General features: G+C 36.7%; 5 protein-coding genes across 5 annotated transcripts; 2 read left to right on the plus strand and 3 right to left on the minus strand.

Annotated features, from left to right (window-relative positions):
* LOC18772956 (BAG family molecular chaperone regulator 4) lies at positions 331-3,037 on the plus strand. The gene is made up of 4 exons (XM_007205585.2): positions 331-809; positions 1,026-1,336; positions 1,417-1,563; positions 2,626-3,037. The coding sequence occupies exons 1-4, from the start codon at positions 572-574 to the stop codon at positions 2,821-2,823; spliced, it is 894 nt and encodes a 297-aa protein (XP_007205647.1). The 5' UTR covers positions 331-571; the 3' UTR covers positions 2,824-3,037.
* On the minus strand, positions 4,476-7,284 carry LOC18772602 (ammonium transporter 2). The gene is made up of 3 exons (XM_007205058.2): positions 6,495-7,284; positions 5,908-6,297; positions 4,476-4,975 (listed from the first exon to the last, which is right to left on the minus strand). Exons 1-3 carry the CDS (start codon positions 7,134-7,136, stop codon positions 4,538-4,540), a joined length of 1,470 nt encoding a protein of 489 aa, XP_007205120.1. The 5' UTR covers positions 7,137-7,284; the 3' UTR covers positions 4,476-4,537.
* On the minus strand, positions 7,649-8,950 carry LOC18772118 (nudix hydrolase 15, mitochondrial). Its single transcript, XM_007206290.2, has 4 exons — positions 8,540-8,950; positions 8,255-8,397; positions 8,057-8,176; positions 7,649-7,941 (listed from the first exon to the last, which is right to left on the minus strand). Exons 1-4 carry the CDS (start codon positions 8,862-8,864, stop codon positions 7,702-7,704), a joined length of 828 nt encoding a protein of 275 aa, XP_007206352.2. The 5' UTR covers positions 8,865-8,950; the 3' UTR covers positions 7,649-7,701.
* Positions 11,533-13,147, plus strand: LOC109949972 (basic leucine zipper 6-like). Its single transcript, XM_020567167.1, has 5 exons — positions 11,533-11,562; positions 11,651-11,866; positions 11,979-12,069; positions 12,743-12,869; positions 12,949-13,147. The coding sequence occupies exons 2-5, from the start codon at positions 11,694-11,696 to the stop codon at positions 13,068-13,070; spliced, it is 513 nt and encodes a 170-aa protein (XP_020422756.1). The 5' UTR covers positions 11,533-11,562; positions 11,651-11,693; the 3' UTR covers positions 13,071-13,147.
* Positions 15,748-17,800, minus strand: LOC18773267 (transcription repressor KAN1). The gene is made up of 5 exons (XM_020566571.1): positions 17,172-17,800; positions 17,005-17,081; positions 16,844-16,880; positions 16,628-16,739; positions 15,748-16,464 (listed from the first exon to the last, which is right to left on the minus strand). The coding sequence occupies exons 1-5, from the start codon at positions 17,440-17,442 to the stop codon at positions 15,942-15,944; spliced, it is 1,020 nt and encodes a 339-aa protein (XP_020422160.1). The 5' UTR covers positions 17,443-17,800; the 3' UTR covers positions 15,748-15,941.

A 21,807-nucleotide genomic window follows, 5' to 3' on the forward strand; every position in this document is an offset into this window, starting at 1 on the left:
TTAAAAGAAAATAGAGATCCTATGATGAATACATTATAGTGCCTTATAATGTTAAAAAATAGTAAAAATAATATCTGACATTAAGTTTTATGGATATCAATTTTAACATCAAACTTCTTACTTTTAAATTCATATAGAATCTAACTGTTCGATTGAAATAATTTATTCTTTTAATTCTTGTCATTTCATGCTCGTGTAATTATTTGATATATCAAATTGAAGATGCTTTAAGAAATTATGTACATCTTAATTTCGTTTGTTACATAGAAAAGTCAGATTTTGTTTATATTTATAAAAAAAGAGAGAGTGTAATTAGAGTCACCGTGAGATTTTAATATGTGATGACAAATGCACCGCTCAAATGTCCTTTTGACGTCGGACTCGGAATGAAACCAACCGACCAACCGTTCTATATGAAACGCGGTTCGTTAGAGACCCCATCATCATCTCTCTCCCTCAAAAACCCTCACTCAGTCGCTCGCTAGTCAATCAATCCCGCCACTACTATTTATAGAAACCCTTCGTTAACCGCCGATTCTCAAAACCCACCCAACACTTTCCGTTTCGAGATATGGTGAAAAAGAACCCGAACCTGAACCCAAAAGTGCCAGTACCCGTTCAGAACGACGAGATCGACTGGGAGATGAGGCCAGGTGGCATGCTTGTCCAGAGGCGAGAAGACGGCGATGACGCCTCTGCTGCTTCTGCTTCCGCCTCCTCCCGTGGGCCCATGATCAAGATCGACGTCGTCCACGGCCCAGCCCACCAGGCCCAATACGAGCTCTTTGTTCCTGCTCACTCCACTTTCGGTAATCTTCCTTCACTATTACATCCTCCATTTTAATCATCTTCACTTTGAATTTTGAGTTCACTTGTATGTTCTTAGTGTATTAGTGCAACTTTGTTTGATTGCTTTTATTTTTATGATGATTGATTGAAGCATTGTTTTGTTGATCGAGAGTATTAAATCATGCTTAGCTGAATCGAAATTGATGGGTGTTTGCTTAAATTTTAAATATTGTCAGGGGATGTGAAGATACATCTTGCACAGAAGACTGGTTTGCAGCCAAGTGCTCAGAAGCTCTTTTTCAGGGGGAAAGAGAAGGAGGATGAGGAGCAGTTGCACATTGCGGGTGTGAAGGATAATTCCAAGGTTCTGCTTATGGAGGACCGGAAACCCGAAGAGAAGAAGGTTGAAGAGTTGAGGGAAAGCAACGCTGGAGAGGTTGGAGGCAATAGCAATGCTGATGAGATTGGAGTCAATAGCAGTGACATGTCAAAAGCTTTTCAAGCGATTGCTGAAGTCAGAGCTGAGGTCGACAAGCTCTCGGATAGGGTGAGTCTATGTATCCATTGTATTTAATTACCCAAATGTTAGGTTTCAATGGGACTCACATTGCTTGTTTAAATTTTTAGGTTGCTGCTTTGGAAGTGGCTGTTGGTGGGGGCACCAAGGTTTCCGATAAAGAATTTGCCACATCAACAGAGCTGCTCATGAGGCAGTTGCTGAAATTGGACGGCATTAAAGCAGATGGGGAAGCAAAAATGCAACGGAAGGCAGAGGTTTGTCTTTTTCAGCATTGTTGGTTTCTCATGGCGGAATTGCCAGATATTTTGTTTGTTCTCATGGCAAATAATGCATTGTGTGTGGCACACCATACATATTTCACAATTATTGTTCTAGCAAAATATTTCACCTGCGGCATGTCATTCATGCATCCGTTAGTTGGTTGTGCTATGTGTTAAATCTTACCAATTACATATGTCGTACATTGGAATAGGACACCTATTTGCCTTTGTAGTCAGTTTATACTTGTCCTCTAGGCCTAACTTTAATGACTTGGAGGCTTCCACTGCAGAGGTCATTTCATTTCAGTGTTTGAAACAAGTACAGAATGGCTGAATGTAAGCATTTTTGGCTTTTGTTGATTGCTCGGCATCATGTGTTTTATGCTTGATGTGATGCCATATCAGAGTAGCATTATCTGTGTGTTGATGTTGGTCTGTGTGATTGGGAGTCCATTAGTTTCTGCTTTTAGAGCTTTTCAGATTTGGATCAGCATTGCTTGATCAGCTACCCGTCTTCCAAATTCCAATATTTATTATCCCCTCCTCTTTTCTCAGACTTCCTCTTCCCTTAAATCCTTGCCCACCATCGGAGATTCAGCTATGAACTCGATTAGCATTGAACTCCTTGTTATAAATGGGAAGAGGTACCAATTAGTTACAAGTGCTGCTGGTGCGGCCAGCCTCTCTTTCCTTGTTGACATTCACAATCATATGGTTAACGATTTTGTGTAGAAGATAGGACAACTGGGCTGCCTCCAAAAGTGTTTAGAGTTTGGAGTCTCAATATCCTTTATCTCCTTAAGTTTGTAGCTTCTTATCTGTGCCTAAATTGATTTGCTGCAATCAGCAGATTGAGCATGAGCATGTAAATGTGCAATCGTTTGTTTGTTGGCTTTTATAAAAATTTAAAGTTGCATGTACCATTAGAGATCTCATATACCATAACTTTCTTGAACAAGCATGTAAATGTGCAATCGTTTGTTTATTGGCTTTTTCAAAATTTTCAAGTTGCATGTAACCATTAGAGATCTTGTATACCATAACTTTCTTGAACAGGTACGACGCGTCCAGCACTTTGTGGATGCACTGGACACTCTGAAGGTGAGGAACAGCAATCCATTCAACAACAGCAGCAATGCTGCCTCAGTAACAACCAAATGGGAGACCTTTGACTCTGGAGTGGGATGCCTGAGTGCCCCAACCCCAATGCCATCTTCAACAGAAGTAAATCAGGACTGGGAACACTTTGATTAGCGAAAAAATTTCTCTACCTTATTCTAGTTTTCAAGATTTATTGTGGAACATGAAATATTTGGCATGCAAACTGGCTATTTTTGGGTGCTGGTGCCCGCTTTGACAGTTCATGATCTGTATAATTGTAATTGCTGTCTATTGCTGTGAAGGAAACTACCATCTGCTTAGAGCAAATGGAATTGGTATATTTTGGATTTTATTTTTTGCGTGTTAAGCTGCTTGGCTTTTATATTTCATCTCATATTAAGGTTAGAACTTGGGAACCTTCTACCTTGAGACCCTCTTGGTTCCTACCATTTTATTTTGCATAGATTTTTCCTCTGCCCTTGTGATGGATTCCACCTTTAGCGAAACTTGTTCTCAACAACTGCTTCAGAAATTGAACTCAGGCTGTTGACTGTTGACTGGAAATACAGGATTGGATGGACAAATAGGCTGAGGACACGTGTCTAGTTTTCATGACTTCAAATTATTTGATTGATATTCCGACCCAAAAAATTATTGATTGATAATCTAATAACAGCTTCACACCGCAAGGGTTAATAGTAAGAGCATCCATAGTGGGGAGGTGTATATGGGGGTGTGTTAAATATACATTTCTTGTCACCGGAATCGTCTCTAACGGGAAGATGTAAAAGGATGTAAATATACATCATCACCATGGGGATGTAACAGTAATTGCTGGAAAAAAAAATTCACATGTTGTTGCTCATTTGTGATTTTCATGCTCCTCCCAATGTTTTTGGATGAAATCATATCTTCTCCGAATTTAAATATTTTTAGGTCTATTTGCTTGAAAAATTAAAATTAACCAAATACAAAAAAAATTAATTTTATAAAGTAAATATAAAATACAAATTTAACAAAAAAACGAATTAAGACAAAAAAAAAATACATATTAGATTTACATCTTTTTTTATTAGAGCAAAAAATGTATTTACACCCACCAGAGGTTAGTGGCTTTACACCCCGGAATTTACACCACTCTCCCCCCCCCCCCCCCCCTTTTCTTCCTTGTGGATGCTCTAACTCAAGTAACTAAGAGAGATATATCGCCACATTCTAAGTCTTAGGTTTGAATCTCCTTTTTCCCTTTTGCTTGTATAAAAAATAAAAAAGTATAATAATAATAACTTCACACCAATTGCGATTGTTAACAATACCACTTTAATTGATTAGACTGAAAACAAATATTAGTCTTACTTTGTCCAGTTAGTCAAATTTGGACCCGCTTTTGCTGACTTTTTATATCTTTCACTAAACACGTGTTCGGAGTATAATATTAAAAACTAAAATATGCCTTATGAATATAAGTGAATTGGAAACGTCATCCGATTTTATATCGAAAAGTTTTACCTCATCAAGAATAAAAACATACAGTCCCGATCTTTTGGACCTTGTAGTCACTTACTGTTGGATATAAATTTAACGATTCACTCAATCTTGCACTCTTTTTAGGAAATTTTTTTGAACCATTGAATTAATATTCAACAGTGAGTGACCACAATCTCTTGAACTCATGTGGTCCAAAAGATAAAGACTGTAAAAACATAATATCACAATTCACAAATTTCAACTTCTTTTTTTTTTCTTTTTTTTTTCTGTTTTTTTTTTTTGGGTAAATTATTCAAAACTTCAACTTACAGGTTACATATAGGTACATAATAATTAAGTGATCATATGCTACATGCCATCATATAGTGCACTTGGTGATCTACAAATTAATGGTTACACCTCTTGCACCATTGATATATGGAGACGGCGCCGTTTCTTCCCCATACACTGATGTATTCCAGCCATGTCTTGTTGGGTCATATTTTTCTCCATCACCCCAAAGAGCATAAGCCTCTTCCCCATGAACAGCATCGTCTCCAATAATAAGTTGCTCCTCAGGCATTCTCAGAGGTATGAAAACCCTAATCGCCAAAAGTATAATTGTGGTGGAGACTATGTTCCATGCAGCCACAAACATGGCTGCAACCAATTGTTTCAGAAACTGCATTCCTCCATTGCGTCCATAGAATGCTCCTCTGCTGTTGCCTACCGGCAGTATAAGCCTGCACAGAGCTGGCTCTGCAAAAAGCCCAGTCAGCAGTCCCCCCAAGAGCCCTGCCACTGCGTGTGTGTGAAATACTCCTAGGGTGTCATCCACCTGTAAATAATTACAAAAATGATACTACTAAGATTTATATTTTTCATGATTTTTTCAATTCCTTTATGATATTTTCTGCATTTTGGTCAAACCAGAAAAGTAAATTTAGGTTTTACCCATAAAAAAATTTTCATTTTTGGAAAAAGCTAAAGCTTTTTGAAAAAAGACAGAATAACCTCTCAACTTTCAAACCAAAGACATGCAAATGTAAAGGATTTCTTAGGAAATCAAAAAATAAATAAGGACAATTTTGTCCATTTTTGATTCTTTTAAAAATTTTCTCTCTTTTTTGGGCTTTTCCAAAGTCTCCCGCCATGGAGGATTAATAGAAGTCTTCTAGAAATTTTAATCCGGTGATGGTGGCTAAACATTAGGGTCAATTATGCACTTGATAAAGTACATAGGATAAGGGAATGAATATAATTAAGATAATGGAGAATGATGGATGCTATGATTTTTGTGCTGACTTTACGGGAGAAAATTTGAACATTGATAAGATAAATGTATATTTAGAAAAAGGAGAGAAAGTAAGTAAAGAATATTTGAAACGAATCTGCGAGTGCTATTTCCTTTCTTTCTATGCTAATATCTTCTTCTCTTCTCACATCACATATTATTTGAACTAAAACTTATAAAGTCGTAAATATAGGTTAGGTCAGTTAATCAAAAAAATGTACCTCTTTTTTTTATCTGAATTTAATTCCCCTCCTCCGTAAATTAGAGTAATTTATAATAATTTAGGCCCTCAATTTTAAATATTATTATTTTATTATAATAACAAAAAAGAAAGCTAAAATATCTTAAATATAATTCTTTTTTTTTTCCTTTTTTTTTTTTTTATAGTTAAAGTACACAATGTGTATCATATGAATGCCAAAAATAATGACAAAAAATGAAAACACAAGACCAAGTGTTGGAAAGTAGCAACTTGCCTTTTGCAATAGGGCAGACTTTTTGTGAAGGACCATCATGGAAACCCAAGGAATGCTACCAGAGAGCATGCCCATCACTATAGCCGCCCACGACTGGACCAGCCCTGCGCCAGGTGTGATGCAAACAAGCCCCGTCATCATGCCCTGAACCGCTCCGATCACTGATGGCTTGCCGAAGAAGACGACATCCAGAGACGTCCACACAAGAAGGCTTGTAGCTGCACATATGTTTGTGTTCAAAACAGCTATTGATGCATCAATATTTGCAGCATAAGGGGCCCCTCCGTTGAAGCCTGACCAGCCCATCCACAGCATCCCAGCACCAGCAAGCATGAGCAAGACATTGTTTGGTGGAAACCTCTCCCTGTCACTCTTCAACCTTGGACCAACCTACATAAACCAAGAAATTTAATTAGTCCAAAATCCAGAAATCCAAAAAAACCAAGATAATAAATTTGGTCCAAAGATCATATGTGATGTTTAATTTCTGTGTTGATATTGTGCTTATGTCTAAAATGAAGTCGCGGTTTTTAATTATCAGCAGAGAAAACATAAGCAGAGGATTTAGATTGGCGATGAATTAATACCCAATAAGCTGCGGTGAAACCCGCGATGCCGGAGGAGAGATGGATGACATAGCCACCGGAGTAGTCAATGACACCCCAATGATAGAGGAAGCCTCCACCCCAGAGACTAAAGGCTCCAACAGTGTAGGAGAAGATAAGCCAAAGAGGGACAAAAGCCATCCATGCCTTGATGTTCATGCGCCCAAGAACAGAGCCAGCCAGCAAAATAAGAGTGATGGCTGCAAAAGTGAACTGGAAGTAGACAAGCGAGGCCATGGGATAAAAGGGCTCAACCATTTTGGTCTCCACCGTTCCATCGTCGCGAAAATGAGTGCTTTTGGGCACTTTGGCACGGTTGATGAGGAACTTCTGGCCCAGAGAAGGTGCCCCTTTACCCCAAAACGGGAGGAGCTGGTCGCCGAAGGCCATGCGGTAGCCTAAAAGAACCCAACAGATGAGCACGGCGGCGAAGGCGTAGAGGGCCATGAAAGCTGAGTTGACTGCCCATTTCTTCTTGACTATGCTGGCATAGAGGATGACAAGACCTGGCATGCTCTGTAGGCCTACAAATGTGGCTGCTGTGAGCTGCCATGCGTTGTCGCCTTTGTTTAGCCAGTCGGGCACTGCTGGGGTTATTTCACTATAGGCACCTGCTATGGCCATGGCCAAATTTTGGAGATCACTAAGATAAGAGCTTTCTCTTGGCTTAATTAGTCTTAACCCTTTTGTGAAGATGGTTTGTTTGGTAGATGTAAACAGAACGAAAAGGCATGGACTTTTAAGCTTTGTGATCTGAACTCATTTTGGTAGCTTCGTGTGAAATTTCACTTTCTGTTTCTGTTTCTGTTTTTTATATTAAGGTTCTGTTTTTGTTTTTGTTTTGCCAATTTGCTACACAATTGATGATTGGACTTCAGATGGGAATGGCGTTGGACTTTGACTGGTGGAATATTTGATTACTCTTGAGACTTGGAAAAACGAAGGGTTGGTTGCTTGAGCAGCTGGTTTTCCACTACCACCATGAAAGCGTGCTGAAGTTTCAACAAAGTTGACGGGTCAAGATGCGTACGGAGCATGTACAAGGGGACCAACCAATTTAAGTATGCTCATATGACATTAATTGATGTCGGATTTTCCAAGAAATTGTAGCTCCATGAATAATCAAATCATGAGAAGGATGGAAGTTGAATCTATATTGTTTTTTTATTTCTTCAAATTAGTAGCATTCTCATGGAACATTTGAATTAACATTATGCACATTGTGCAAGGCTTTTTGCAGTTTTTGGAAGTCAGGGAGATGTCCTTGGAAGAATGGAGGTTGCTGGTAGATAACAGAGGCCGCTCGAATTAAAATGCTTGCAGTTAATCCCCAAATTAGAAACTGTCCTTGCTCTGATTCGAAATCGAAAAGATGGAGGATGTACTTCCAACCCATCCATTCTCTCTCCTCAAATCTGTGATTGTCTTCCTGCATTTCACAGAAATTAGATTTAGTGTTTAAGTTGTTAACAACAATTGACATGCTCTGCACCATGTGACCTGTGTTCTGCAATTATCTATTTTTGTGTGGGAAAAACAGTAACCTTAAGAAACATCTCCAATGGAACATCAAAAATAGCATCAACTTCGTCGGGATTAAGTACAGGCTTGAAATCTTCTATTTCAGCTACAAGTCCTATCACCGGGACAACCGTGACTAAATGCTGCACAAGGCCAAAAATGTCACATTTAAACGTACGATTCGTTCCTGTATCTCAGTAGAAAAATGAGCATATTACTACCTGGGACATAAAGCACTCTAGTTTTGCAACAACTTGAACTAGGCCTGAATTTAGGCCAATCTCTTCCATGGCTTCCCTCAGTGCTGTTGCAGATTCATCTGCATCTTCCTCCTCCATTTTGCCACCCGGCAACGCCACATCTCCTGTAATTTCCAACACGAACATAGAAAATTTCTAGTGGCCATGGCCAAGTCCATTTAATTTGAGACCAGTAACAAATTTATCATGTGTACAAAGTGAGAATATATCAATATAGTCACAAAATATATATATTTTTTATTGTACCTGGGTGTGATGCCAACTTCATGGATCTCCTAGTAAGAATAACTCTCAGCTCACCCTCAGGACCCTCAAAGAGGCATATCAGGACAGCTGCTCTTCTCTCCCTCAAATTGTTGGCACAAGAACACTTTACATTTCTGACTGCTAAAGAGTTGCAGCTGATGCCAGAGCTTAAGCCTATACCGTCGTCGTTATCGTCCTCCAATTCGTCCAGCACTGAGGGTGGTTTGTAAAACTGAAGCTGCTTGGCAAGCCTTCGGAGCATTTGGCTTCTTCCCCAATCCTCTGTACAAGCCATTTTGGATTTTTTTTTGCCAACTGTATACATGTTCTGTGCAATATATAGGCAACATTTGTATTAAAAGTCTATCTAAAGGGATTAAAATTCCATGTCTCCACTTGGATTGGAATTTTGGGAGAATATCTGAAGAAATCCTGATCAAGATGGAATTTTAAGCCAACTAGAATGACTTGGGAATATTGTGAAAGTTGGAAGGAATTGCACTTGTTAGAGGACCAGCTTGCAATTTGCCACAACTTGTCCCAGCCATGGTCCCAATTTCAATTGATGTTCTGTGAACAATCAAGACAAACGAGGATGTTGGAATATAAAGATGCGACCAAGAGAATTTCTATTCCTACTTGCAATATAATAAAGGTATAAAGGGCCTCAAATATTTAACGGGCTCTTGCTTCCTTGAATTGCTCCTAATCCTATGAGTAGATAAGGCCCATCAAATGGATCCAAAAAAAAAAAAAGAAGAAGGCCCATAATTTGCCTTTACAGGAAGTTCTAGGAAGGTCCCTCTTGATTAATTTTTCAAACTCTCTAGAAATTAAAAGACTACAAATCAAACAGATTTGATTGAGGATTCTTTTTCTTGGTAGTGAAACAATAGAGCAAAATTGGGGTCCATTAACGTGGTCCAAATTTTTAACAAAACTCCGTTAGAAATAATAGGGGCAGTGGAAAAAGGAGGGGTCAAATTAACCCAGAACCGTAACTAGCTAGGTTAATTGGATGTTATGATCAACTAGTCGTGCGATTAGATGGTAGCCAAACATCCATCGTATGAAAGAGATCCTTATCTTCATGTACGGCAATCTAAACAATTTTAGGACCCTCGTCCAATTCCGTTCTCTTTCTGTCGGCAGACAGATCCATCACCTAATCATTTTCCACCTGCTAACAACGTTAACCTCTGGAGACCAACCAACCAAACATTATATAATAGACGAAACTCATAGCAGCATGACCTAATTCTCTGCAGCTTTATTGATCAACATGGCAGCTGCTCCGGATCCTTTCTGGTCTTCATTGGCCCCCAATGATCAGTTTCAAAACGATCAGCTTCACGACGTCCTCATCAGTGACCCAAAGTTTGCTGTCCACGGTGAGATTATGATGCTGGTTCTGGTTCTGCTGTTTGCCACCTTGTTCATCCTTCTCTTACTCTTCCCCTACACAAAGAAATGTGGTGGTCCCAATCATGATATTCAGTTCAAGCCTTAACCCGCATCAGCACTCATCGACTCCAGGAATGCTTTAGCCTCTAGAATTTTCTTGGTTTGATTCTCAAACCAGCCTTGTAAGTTGTAGCCATTATTTTTTTTTCAACATATTATATATGATGCTTTGTATGGATGAAGTATTTCAGTTGAAGTTTGTTGTCAGCTCATATTTCTTGTTTTGGTTTTCAATTAGATTATTTCAAAATTTCTTGTGAAAGGAAAGATTGTTCGATGCGTTTGGGTTTTGTGTCCTCCTGCTAGGACCTTTTCGATTAGAGCGAGAAATTACTTCATTACTCCTGTGGTCGTTAATTACGCAGAAATTAGCTGTTGCTTTGTCATCTTCATAACTATGTGTGGTCCACAATTTCTGATCAGTCCAATTATTTATTGTCTATTTATTAAAGTTTTCTTCGCCAAGTACATACATATGATGAATATTATGCCGTTCCTGCTCTTTGCATTAATCTCACAAGTCTCTAACTCAAACATATTGACAAAAAATATTAAAATATGTGCAACAAAAACATGATCTGGATGATTTTTAAAGTTTAATGCGCAGCGTTCGCTACTAGCAACACTTATATTGTCCCAAATTTAACTACTTATAAAATTCAGTAGGTATGAGTGTTTATTACAAAAAGGCCTCGGTCATATTATTAGTGAGACCATTCATTTATATACTGTATTTTTATTAGACAAGTTTCTACGATGAGAGAGATTCGAACTCAAATACAGAATGAGGAGCAACTCTACTCTAGCCTACTTAACTAAACTTGTGTCTATAACTATCATTTTTATAATTAACATGATGAATTAATTGTTCGTGTCAGGAAGTAGGCCCAGTTCAAGTCGTACGGGTATTTGAATATGAGATATGTTTATTTACGGGTCAAATTCAAGTTACACTGATTAATCCCAAAACATGATTAAGTCAAAACCCAACCCACATTCCAACCACCGTCGCAATTTTGAGTTGCTTTGGTAAATATGTGACGTATTTTGATAACCTTCGGCCCAATCCAACTTAAATTCTATATTAAGAAATATGTGACGTATTTGGTAATTAGTTCTCCAAAAAAAGAAATATATGACGTATTTGGTAATTAGTTCTCCAAAAAAAGAAATATATGACGTATTTGGTAATCAGCACTCCAAGAAAGGAAATGTGTGATGTGTTTGGTAATAAGCACTCCGAAAAAGTTACATTTTTTTTTGGAGGGTAAATATCGTTTGACCGAAGTAACCTTACACTTTAAATGATAAGTACTAACTTTCACGCGCTCAAGATTGAATTACATGTTACAAATGAAAAATACGGTGTATAATACGTAGTTGCGCGGGGTAGACAATGTCACTACAAAAATATAATTTGGAAAGAAGAGTATCACAGATTACTTTCCATAAGTCCTAGATATTGCACATGCTAAGCAACCTTCTTGTATAAAAGTTGTCTAGGCAAACCTTGAAAATGCACCTACTCTCCTCTATTCAGCAATCTCCAAGAAACCAATGTACGTTCTCTTTAGTTCTTTCGATTCTAGCTTATGAATTGGAATCATTTCATATGTTCATAAGTTTTTTTTCATGTTATTTGTGCAGCTAAACAGAAAGCTAGCTTATATTTCACCTTTATATACTTGAAATGGAGCAGCAACAAGCCAAGACTTCTGCAGGGAACCACTCTCAGTCCGCAGCTAGTGGTTCAACTTCATCACCTGAAAATAAGTCTTCTCAGATGGAAACAATTCAATCTCCAAATCCAATTCCCAGCTCCACGGGAGATGCTGGTCCTTCTGACCCCAAGCAACTGAGGAGGTCAATAAGTTTGCTATTTATTTATTTTTGTTGCAACTTGTACGTACGTACGTTGTTATTTGATCTCAATTCTCTAATGGTTGGAATTTATTAATTTGGGTTTACTTTGTAGAATTCTAGCAAATCGGGAGGCGGCCCGACGAGCTCACTCTAGGAAGAAAGAGTACGAGAGAAAGCTCGAAAGAGAGGCCAAGGAGGCAGAAGTAATCCTTTATATTTATTAAACATATTTACTTGCTTTCTTTGTTATTTGTTCGACATGAGTGGAACGAGCTCTGTGTGTTTTGGTTTATTAAGTTTACCAAATGATTGATTTTCGATTGCCTACAAAAAAATTTGGAGAAAAAAGGATTTATTTATTTATTTTGCTAGAGTTTTTTTTTTTAGTACAAACGATTGGAGGAGGAGGGTTTACACAAATATTCATTAGATGTCATGGGATTTTGAACCTTTATCCACATGGTTGGAGATGGAAGCTCGACTGACAATACATGATTGAGTGTTTAGCCTCTCACAAATATGAATGTCCGCACTTTAATATTCATCTGTACACATGTTATATATGTTCATTGAATTTTGTTCACCAAATAACGTGACAGTATTTAATTAACTTTAATTTAAATTTAATTTAAACTGCATTCACACACATATATATACTAGCACATCATTTTGGTCAACAAATTGGTGACCCTGGCAATATTATTGATATTCATTCATGTTGTGAAATATATCTTCAATTGTATGAAGACCAAAACTTTGGTTTGCATCAATAGCCAGGTTACCTTTAAAAAAAATTAATCATGCCGAATTGGAACCCAATATTCTTTTTGAAATGAAATTCTTATTTTTATTGTTCTCTGGGGGAATTATATACAGGAGAGGGTAGCAATGCTGGCTTCAAAAGTGGCTTTCCAACGAATGCATCTCACGATACTATCAGGGAAGAACAGCCAGATGAGGGAGACGCTGCAAGTTCTTGAGAATCACCAGGCTCACAAAGAAGGTATATAAATAATTAATTATCACTCCTACACTTGATTGGATTACCTATATTGATTGATTAATTGTGTGATTAATTGCAGCTGAGACTGAGGCACTGGTGAAGGAGAGAGAAACGCTTCTTCTCCTTCGGAGTTTGCAGCTGCAACAACAACAAGGCGGCAGCAGCCGCAGCAGCAATAATCCAAACAACGTGGATAAATGAAAATTCAAATATGTACTTTTCTTTTGCATCCAATCCAATGTATGAAATGAATTTCTCGGACCACAGGGTTTTTATATATTGACTTGGTCAAAACAACACTTGTTTTTAAAGTCGTCTTCTTCTTGGCACTTAAAAAGCATTTTAAGTCAAAACGACGACTTTTGTCACTGTCGATGAAGTCCTCGGTCCACCATTTACCTAATTGAAATCAAGCACTAATTAATTCATGTATTATGAAACATTATCTTACTAATTCGAGCCAGGTTGGTCCATCAGAAAGGGTTTGGACTTTGAGTATATTGTACACACTACACATATGGCTGCGGAACAAGTGAGTCAACTATGCTATGCTGCATGGTTTCATTTTTAATTACTTTATTTAGTTAATAATTAGTGTGATTATCTATATGAGTGCAATCCTAAAAGTCCAAACCCTTTCTGATTATCTATAATTAATTAGATATATATATATATATATATATACAGAGAGCTTCCATTGAGGGATCCCTCAAATAAGAGAGGGACACCCCTTGTAGGGCCCACTCCAGATTGTATTTCACTAATCCAAACCGTCTATTTTGTAGATACTCATTCAAAGATCATCTCTACAAAAAATCACTTGAATCCGATATCATTTGATCATTCAATTGAGTTCTTGAAATTTTAGTACTTTCTTGAAGCACCGTGTTCATTGATTTTGTAGGACACAGTTAGATATCGAAATTGTTTCCCATTTGTCTAATTTTTTGTAAGGATGATCTATGAATGAAGACCTAAAAAATAGATTATTTAGATCGTTGAAAAAAAATTTATAGGGTACCCTAAAGGGCGTCCCTCAAATAATATTTTATTTGAGGGATCCCTCAATAGAAGGGGACTGTATATATATATATATATATATGGGGAGAGCTAATCCTTAAAATTAGAGCGTCACAATGGGCTCCATAAACCACCTTCTTAGACAAATTTTAGGAAGGAATCGTAAAAATGCAACTCCAACCATGCTCCCTATCCACCTCCTAAAATAAGGAGTTCTCTAAGAGTTTCTAAATCTGAGGAGAGAGAAATGACTCTTAGTGACTCCCTATAATTTAATGCTACTTTATTTAATGAGTATTTCAAACCTTTATTAAATGCTAACTATTTTTTATTTTATTTTTTAATAGAGATGGACCAATCAAAAAAAAGTTATAACATTTATGACTCGCCAAATTAGAGAGTATGATTGGAGTTTAAATTTTTTAGAGAGCTCCTAAAATAACTTTCTTAGAGCATCCACAATGATGCTCTCTATTTCTTAGCTAAAATTTAGCTAAAATTATAAGAAAGCTATTTTAGGAGCTCTCTAAAAAATTTCAACTCCAACCATACTCCTTAATTTGGAGAGTCATAAATGCTATAACTCTTTTTTGATTGGTCTATCTCTATTAAAAAATAAAATAAAAAATAGTTAGCATTAAATAAAGGTTTGAAATACTCATTAAATAAAGCAGCATTAAATTATAGGGAGCCACTAGGAGTCCTTTTTCTCTCCTCAGATTTAGGAGCTCCTAGAGGACTCCTTATTTTAGGAGATGGATAGGGAGCGTGGTTGGAGTTGCATTTTTACGATTCCTCCCTAAAATTTGTCTAAGGAGGTGGTTTAGGGAGCCCATTGTGGATGCTCTTATATTTTTAGCTAAATTTTAGCTCAGAAATAGAGAGCATCATTGTGGACCCTCTTACAAAGAGAAAAACATGTCAATAATATAAAGGGGAGAGCTAGCTCAAGTTTTCTTGTTTTTCCCAACTCTCTCATTAAGGTGATTCCAATTAAGGAAAACTCACTTCATGTAAGATAATTGGAAAGGAAAAACGAGAGATAAAATATATAAGATAGACTCCACTCTCTATATATAGCAGTTAATTATTTTAAATAAATGATACCCTCAAAGGTAAATTGGATATACATAGACTTACTCTTATCCGGATGGGAAATATTTTTGCTCATCACTTTAACTTAAAGTGTACTGTTATCACTTTTTTCAATACTTGACACATTTTAATGGGCATAACTATAGTTAACTCTTTGCATTGTATTTGTGAAACCATGGTTATGCCAATGGAAGAGTGGTGATGGTACACCGGTACTTTGGGTTAAAGTCCCGAATGGATGTCTGAATTTTTTTGACAATTAATAGTATAAGATATATAATATTGTAAATATATAGAGAACGTAACTATTGAAACTTATCTTGTTTTATAAATTTTTACTATGTATCTCAAAAATCTCAAGTGTGTTTTCTTATGACTTAGATTGTAGGGTTTAATTTAAGAAAAAATTGAAAAATAAATAGCTAGATCTTTTAAGTCCTAACTTTTCCTTGATCACCGCCAACATTGAAGTAAGCAATATCATTTCGTTGAACAATTTCAATGTGGAAGGGACTTCGACGTTGAACATTTCGTGTACCATGACTCGCCCACCACGGCTATGTCAAAATTAATAATTTCATGCCCTTTTGATCATCATTAAGACATGCCTAATCCTTGTTGAAGTGCTAATCATGATTAGTAATACATGTATATAGCATGCATCAATCATGGAACATCAATTTGTCAGCGTCTTTTGCCAAATTCTAAATTTTCTCGTTCCATATATTGGTAACTCATTCTACCGACGCAATTCATATATAAAAAAAAACAGAAACAAGAAAGAAAGAAGAAATTAACTGCTCTGGGAGTTACAATATAAGACACTCAAAATAATATTATTATGTTTTCATGAGCAAGTACCTCAATATCTCACTTAGAATTGTCTCATTCATATAGTCAGATCCAGAGTACTTGCCCAGCTCTACCTCCCTCTCTCCATTAAAAACCTAATAACTTTCATTCCTTCAACCTGCTGAGCTTTGAGGTTGGGGGTGAGTACAAAGACAAAGACAGACTACTATCAACTTCATGAATATCATCTTCATTCTTGTTCCTTGATGTTAGCCTGAGAGACAGATCCAAATCGAGATCTTCGCAATCCGAAGCTGTCCTTTTCAACGATTTCGACTGATGATCCTCATTCTTCTTTGACGTGAGCTCTAGATTGTTGCTGTTGTTGAAACTTGTGATGAGTTCCTTTGGCTTGGGTTGCACTTGGACATGGGTATTTGTGGGGTTAAGATCAATCAGCTGCTGGCTCAACCTGGCTTGATGTTGGTGCTGAGCTTGCAAGGACTCGCGGATATTATATAATTGGCATTCTTGTTTCAGTGTTCGAGCAATCCAAGAAGATTGTTCACCAAATGAACAACTTGTCAGATAATTGTAAGCACTACTTGAACTCCAGTTGCCTTGAAATCCACTGCTTCTCGGGTACCTTGGGTTTTCGTAAGCGGTCCAAGATTTGGCATCTCCATATCTTGGGAAGATCAAGAAAGAAAGAAAGAATCTTTTTTGTGAAATTTAATTCCTCATTATATGTATTAAAATAGTATGAGAAAATATATATATCTAATTTGAGTTTAATTAGTATGTGAATGGATCAGAATTAGTAAGTAATCATGATTATTGAGGTTTGTTACCTGAAGCTGGTACTGTGGCTTCGGTTATATCCTTGAAGCATGGGAAGTTGGCTGAGGTTATAAATATTTTTATCTCCACATTCAACAAGATGGCCTTGATGATCCGCCAGAACTGTCAAAACAAAGGTCATTTACTTTGTATGAAACCTAACTATATTCGGATTTAGCATACCCAATTAATAAAAAAACCCTAATTTTTGCAAATCTTGTATATACCTTGGCCTGCGTCGTCGATCTTCTTGCTTCTATACATCTAGTCAATGAAAAAAAAAATAGAAAAAATATTTTGTTTCAGAAATTTAACGAGCTAATTGCTTTGTGGTAGGTAGCAATGAACAAATCAGTAAGAAATTCAAAGGTTTTGTTGATAAAATAACCTGTAAATGGCTCTTGACATGCGCAATACTTAGTCCCTTAATGTTCATCAGTTGAAGAACCAACTTCGGTGTAGCTCCTGCACCAAAAATCATTAATTAAACAAAATCATAATAAAATTGAACGGTACTCAATCGAATATTGAAAATTCGACATGAAGCTAACTCACTCTCTTGACCACCAAGCCTCTCCACGGCGTGGATGAAACGGAGATGAAGATCCGGTGTCCATCGGAGCCTAGGCATCTTGGATCTAACATAGGGTCGAACTGAGGCCTTCCTTTGATCACTCTCTTCAACTGTGCTGTTGCTTGAGCTTCCTCCATTGTTTTTTGGCTTACCACTTTCTTCAATATCATCGTAATTCTCCCCGCTCTCGCTTCCACCCTCAGTTTGTTCACCAGAGGGACTTGTTTTCGAGGAATCGGAGTCGCCCTCCATAGCCTTCTAATTCTAATGAAGGTGAGAACAAGGGTTGATGGATTAATGAAGAGTAATGAAGGAGATAATTAGGGATTAGAGCCTTGTTGGTAGCTCGATTGGGAAGACGATGATGATGACCTTTTTATGGTCTGGCTGCAGCAGCTGCTGTCCCGATTCCTATTTTTTCTTCTTCAGTGAACACATGCTCGGACAGAGAGAAATAGTATTATTTACAACAAAAGAGAGACATCTCGAAATCCATCAACTAAGCAGGACACAATCAGCTCAGCTCTATTACAATACAAGAGATGCTCGAAACCCTAGAATCATGACAAAAGATAGAGAAACTTGCTTCTCTCTCTCTCTCTCTCTCTCTCTCTCTGTGTGGGAATAGGTAAACGATATTTTATTTACATGTATATATATGACATATAGGTATTTTAATATGATATAGCATAGATGTATGAATGCATGTATGGATGTCATGCAAGAAATAAGATTATATTTCTTGTGTGGAATCCCAGCTCCCATTCCATTTTTATATATATTAATCAAATTCCAACTCGGAATAACTTAGTAATTAGTATGCGTACCAATCAGATGGTATGTAATATTATTATGTCTTACTTTAAAGAAGAAGAAGAAGAAAAAAAGGACCATGTAATACATGAAAAAGTGGTATATATATAGTATTACACAAGTTGTTTTGAATTTTTCCGTCAAAGACCAAGAAATTCATCTTTTATTGATATATTTTTCACAGTTCAAGTTGAATAAAAGAACTTTCAACTGGTCTTATTTCTTTAAGAGTTCATTTTGATAGAAAATAATCTTAATTAACACCACTGATATAAAATTCAAACCTTTTAATAATCAATTTGAACAACCACATGTATTTTAACCAGTCTTTTGTATTTAGGACATTTTGTATTGAGAGGGGCAATACTCAACTCACACACTACATATATATTAGAATTTAAACCCATGACTTTTCCTGAGGAAGCAATTACTCCAGATCTCTACACTAATTGGCCGTATACAAACATATAAACAGTGTAAATAACGCAATTACGCAAAATGTTATTTAAAACTCTCATCCCTTGCATGCTTAGTTAGTGTTTAAACATGAAAACTGTAATACCATACCAGTTAATAGAGATCAATTTCAAAACTTTGATGCAAAATTTTCTTTTCATAAGAAAAAAGAAAAAAAGAGGGGGTTATAAAAGCTATATCATCAAGGAATGAGTGGGTGGGGGCTTGGTTCCAAACTAGATGAACTAAATTGTATGTGTTGTAAAAGTTAGGGAAGATTGCTTTACAGGAAGAAATAAGAATCAATCATTTAAGGAGTAACTCAATGAAGCTTGTTGGGGCATGTGTGATGTGTGTTTCAGCTACACAGCTAGCTGTTGCTGATGCAGACCATAAGCTAACTCCATCCATAAAGATAATATATAATGTTCTGTATGTATATATATATATGCCTTCCTTCGCGAATCACGGGGATTGTTCCTCCTTGAGATTTGGACCTTGTTCATCTACGTTTCCTCACTGCCTAATTAAGCTTCTTTCTTAACTCCAATTAAGAAAATGAAGGAAGAAAAGACTGAAATTAGTTCAAACAAATTTCAATTTCAATTTCAAGTCCTTTTTTTCCCTCCCTATGTTTATATACCAACAAATTCATCCAGAGTTTAGGTACGAAGCTAATGGGAACTCAAAAGTCTATGCTTTTAGGTTTCAAGAGGAACTTTTTCATTCCTCCCACGTGTATAGCCATGGCTATGGCATCCATAGGGCCGTGAATCTTGGGGTCAACAAGATAAGGCAACAGCAACTCTTTTTTTTTTCTTCTTTCAGTCACGGGGTTCCTGCAACTAGCTAGTGTTGTAACCGTGGCATATGTCAAACTTTTCATTTATGTATCATGGAATAATTATCAGTAAGTAATGTTGTGGTTAATAAAGTATATGCTGCTATACCATAGCCATCCTACGTATATCTTACAAACAAACACTAGCGTATGGGGGTGAATTTTCTGATAATAGATTATCAATCTGAACTACCGATTAGGTACCGATTAAGTTGTTTTATTCAAATTGATAGCTCGATAACGTCACCCTCAAATTAAACAAATTATGTTGGGAATTCATGTGTTGAGAAAATAATGTATAATAACCTAATTGATTCATTCAAATTTCTTTTTGAAGTCCATACTTGAAGTTGAAAGAAGGCCATAGCTAGCTAGAGAAAAAAAAGATACACCAGCAGACAGAGGGAGACAGAGAGAGAAAGAGAGAGGGAGGAAAGCCCTACAGAACACAAAAAGATTCACTCTCCAACACTTCGCCTGTGAGGTCAACGCCCAACAGTTCTTGTGCCCCTTTTTCTTCGCATTGATACATATTTTAAGCCATTTGTTTAATCTGCATGAGAATACGTGAGCCCTATTAATGCGGATCTAACCCATTATTTGAGAATGAGGATGTCTGTCTTCTTCTAGGGTTCTCTCTGCTCCTCCCAAATTTTTTTATTCATTTTATTCGCACCATGCAATATTCTAATGCATGCCTGCGTGCTATATGCCAAGCATGCATGGTCTCCACTGCACCCTATCATTTCCATGCAAGCCGGCCTTTAAATATTTATACAAGTTTCAAAGAAGTTTCACAACTGCTTCGATGCTTATTGGCAGGTGATTAATTACTATTTCCCATCTGTATTATTAAAACGTATGCTGCATTTACACGTACACCATGCAACTTTTTATAATTATAATTAAACTGCTGGGGAAAAGTTGGACCTTTCATTAAGGTCTTGCCCTTCATTCCCCTATATAATTATATGCCACTCAGTAAGTGACAAATTATAATTTCTTTTTCTTTTTGGTCCCTCTTGGGGACTTCAAGTCCCCAAACATGCACCCTCTATGGGTTTGTAAGAAAAGCATATTCCACACTAGCCCTCTTGTTATATACATAGTAATATAATGTAGGGGGGGGACATCATCATGAATTTCTTTGCCAAATTATACACGATTAGAATAAGACCCCCTTGCATGATTTTTATGTACACAAATCTCATTTTCTGTACCATCGACTACATAAAAAATTGAGAAATATGACAGCAGAATATAACATCAATAGTACATATATTATTTTTATATTATTTAAGTTGTGTAAAGATTGGTGTTGTTATTATATGAGTCTATTCACATCTCAATACGTATGCATGGTTGGCAGAGCATGTGAGTAAAAAATAATTAATTACTTAAATATCATATATTATATTCCCGTCAAAGGAATGAGCCGTTGTCTCCCCTTGATGCACATCTCATGGAACCCACGTATACCTATCCTTTCTTTGTCCTCTCCCTCTCAGTCTTATCTTTAGAAATCCCAACTTAAATTATAATTTATGTGTGAAATTTTGAAAAAAGATTAGTGATAAAACAAAAGTTAATGTGTGTTTTATTCCTGTAAAACATGTATTTAGGGCATTATATTTATATATCAGTGTGTGAACTCTTGAAAATGTCCACATCAATATGCATCACAACTAACCTACTAAAATTCTAATTACATGTAAAAATATTGCCTCGACCTCCATGCATTGAGAGTGATCGGTCAAATTTTGAATGGTTTACCTACATATCCCTTAATTCATCCAAGATTATTTGCGCACACTTTGACATATTCTTGGATTTATAGAAACATTTAAATCAGGTTGCGTAAAAGCAATTGGACATGACTACCTAATTAATCAACCAACGAAGCTCAATTTAGTAGCTTACGTGTCAAGGCTAGCTCGTAGAGTCGTAGGTAGAACTTGTCCTTACAAAATCAACTTGTAAGAGAACCATGCCCAAAAATCATTTCTTTCTTCGAGCAAAACTTACATATCACCCTTGAATGTGTAACCTAAAACTGAAATTTTGGGCACCATACAACTTTGTCCATCAATCGTCTCAATTTTTAATATCTTGAACTTTAATAATTGGAAGTTTGGAGGAAAGATATAGCCATGGGAATGGGATTCTTGGTAGCGACATTAGTTAAAGTTTGAACTCTTCCTTTTCCCACCTAATAAAAATATTGCTTCTCTCTGAATAATACAAAGTAAACCCATGCCCCATGCACATATAAATTATGTATAAAACTGAAAATGTCAGAATTATATACATTCTTTTATGCATAGAGAGATTCATTCCGTTCATCTCCAATTAGGTTGATTAGTCACCACCACTACCATGTCTTGCATTCTCCCAAATTTTATTTCCCAAACAAATGGCAGCCCATTGTCCTTATTCTTCATAGTCAAATGTCGACACCTAATTCTTTGCAATGCATGCAACTTGTTTTTGGCCCATTTGGAACAATA

The sequence above is a fragment of the Prunus persica genome, chromosome G6, assembly GCF_000346465.2.
Source record: "Prunus persica cultivar Lovell chromosome G6, Prunus_persica_NCBIv2, whole genome shotgun sequence".
Taxonomy (NCBI): domain Eukaryota; kingdom Viridiplantae; phylum Streptophyta; class Magnoliopsida; order Rosales; family Rosaceae; genus Prunus; species Prunus persica.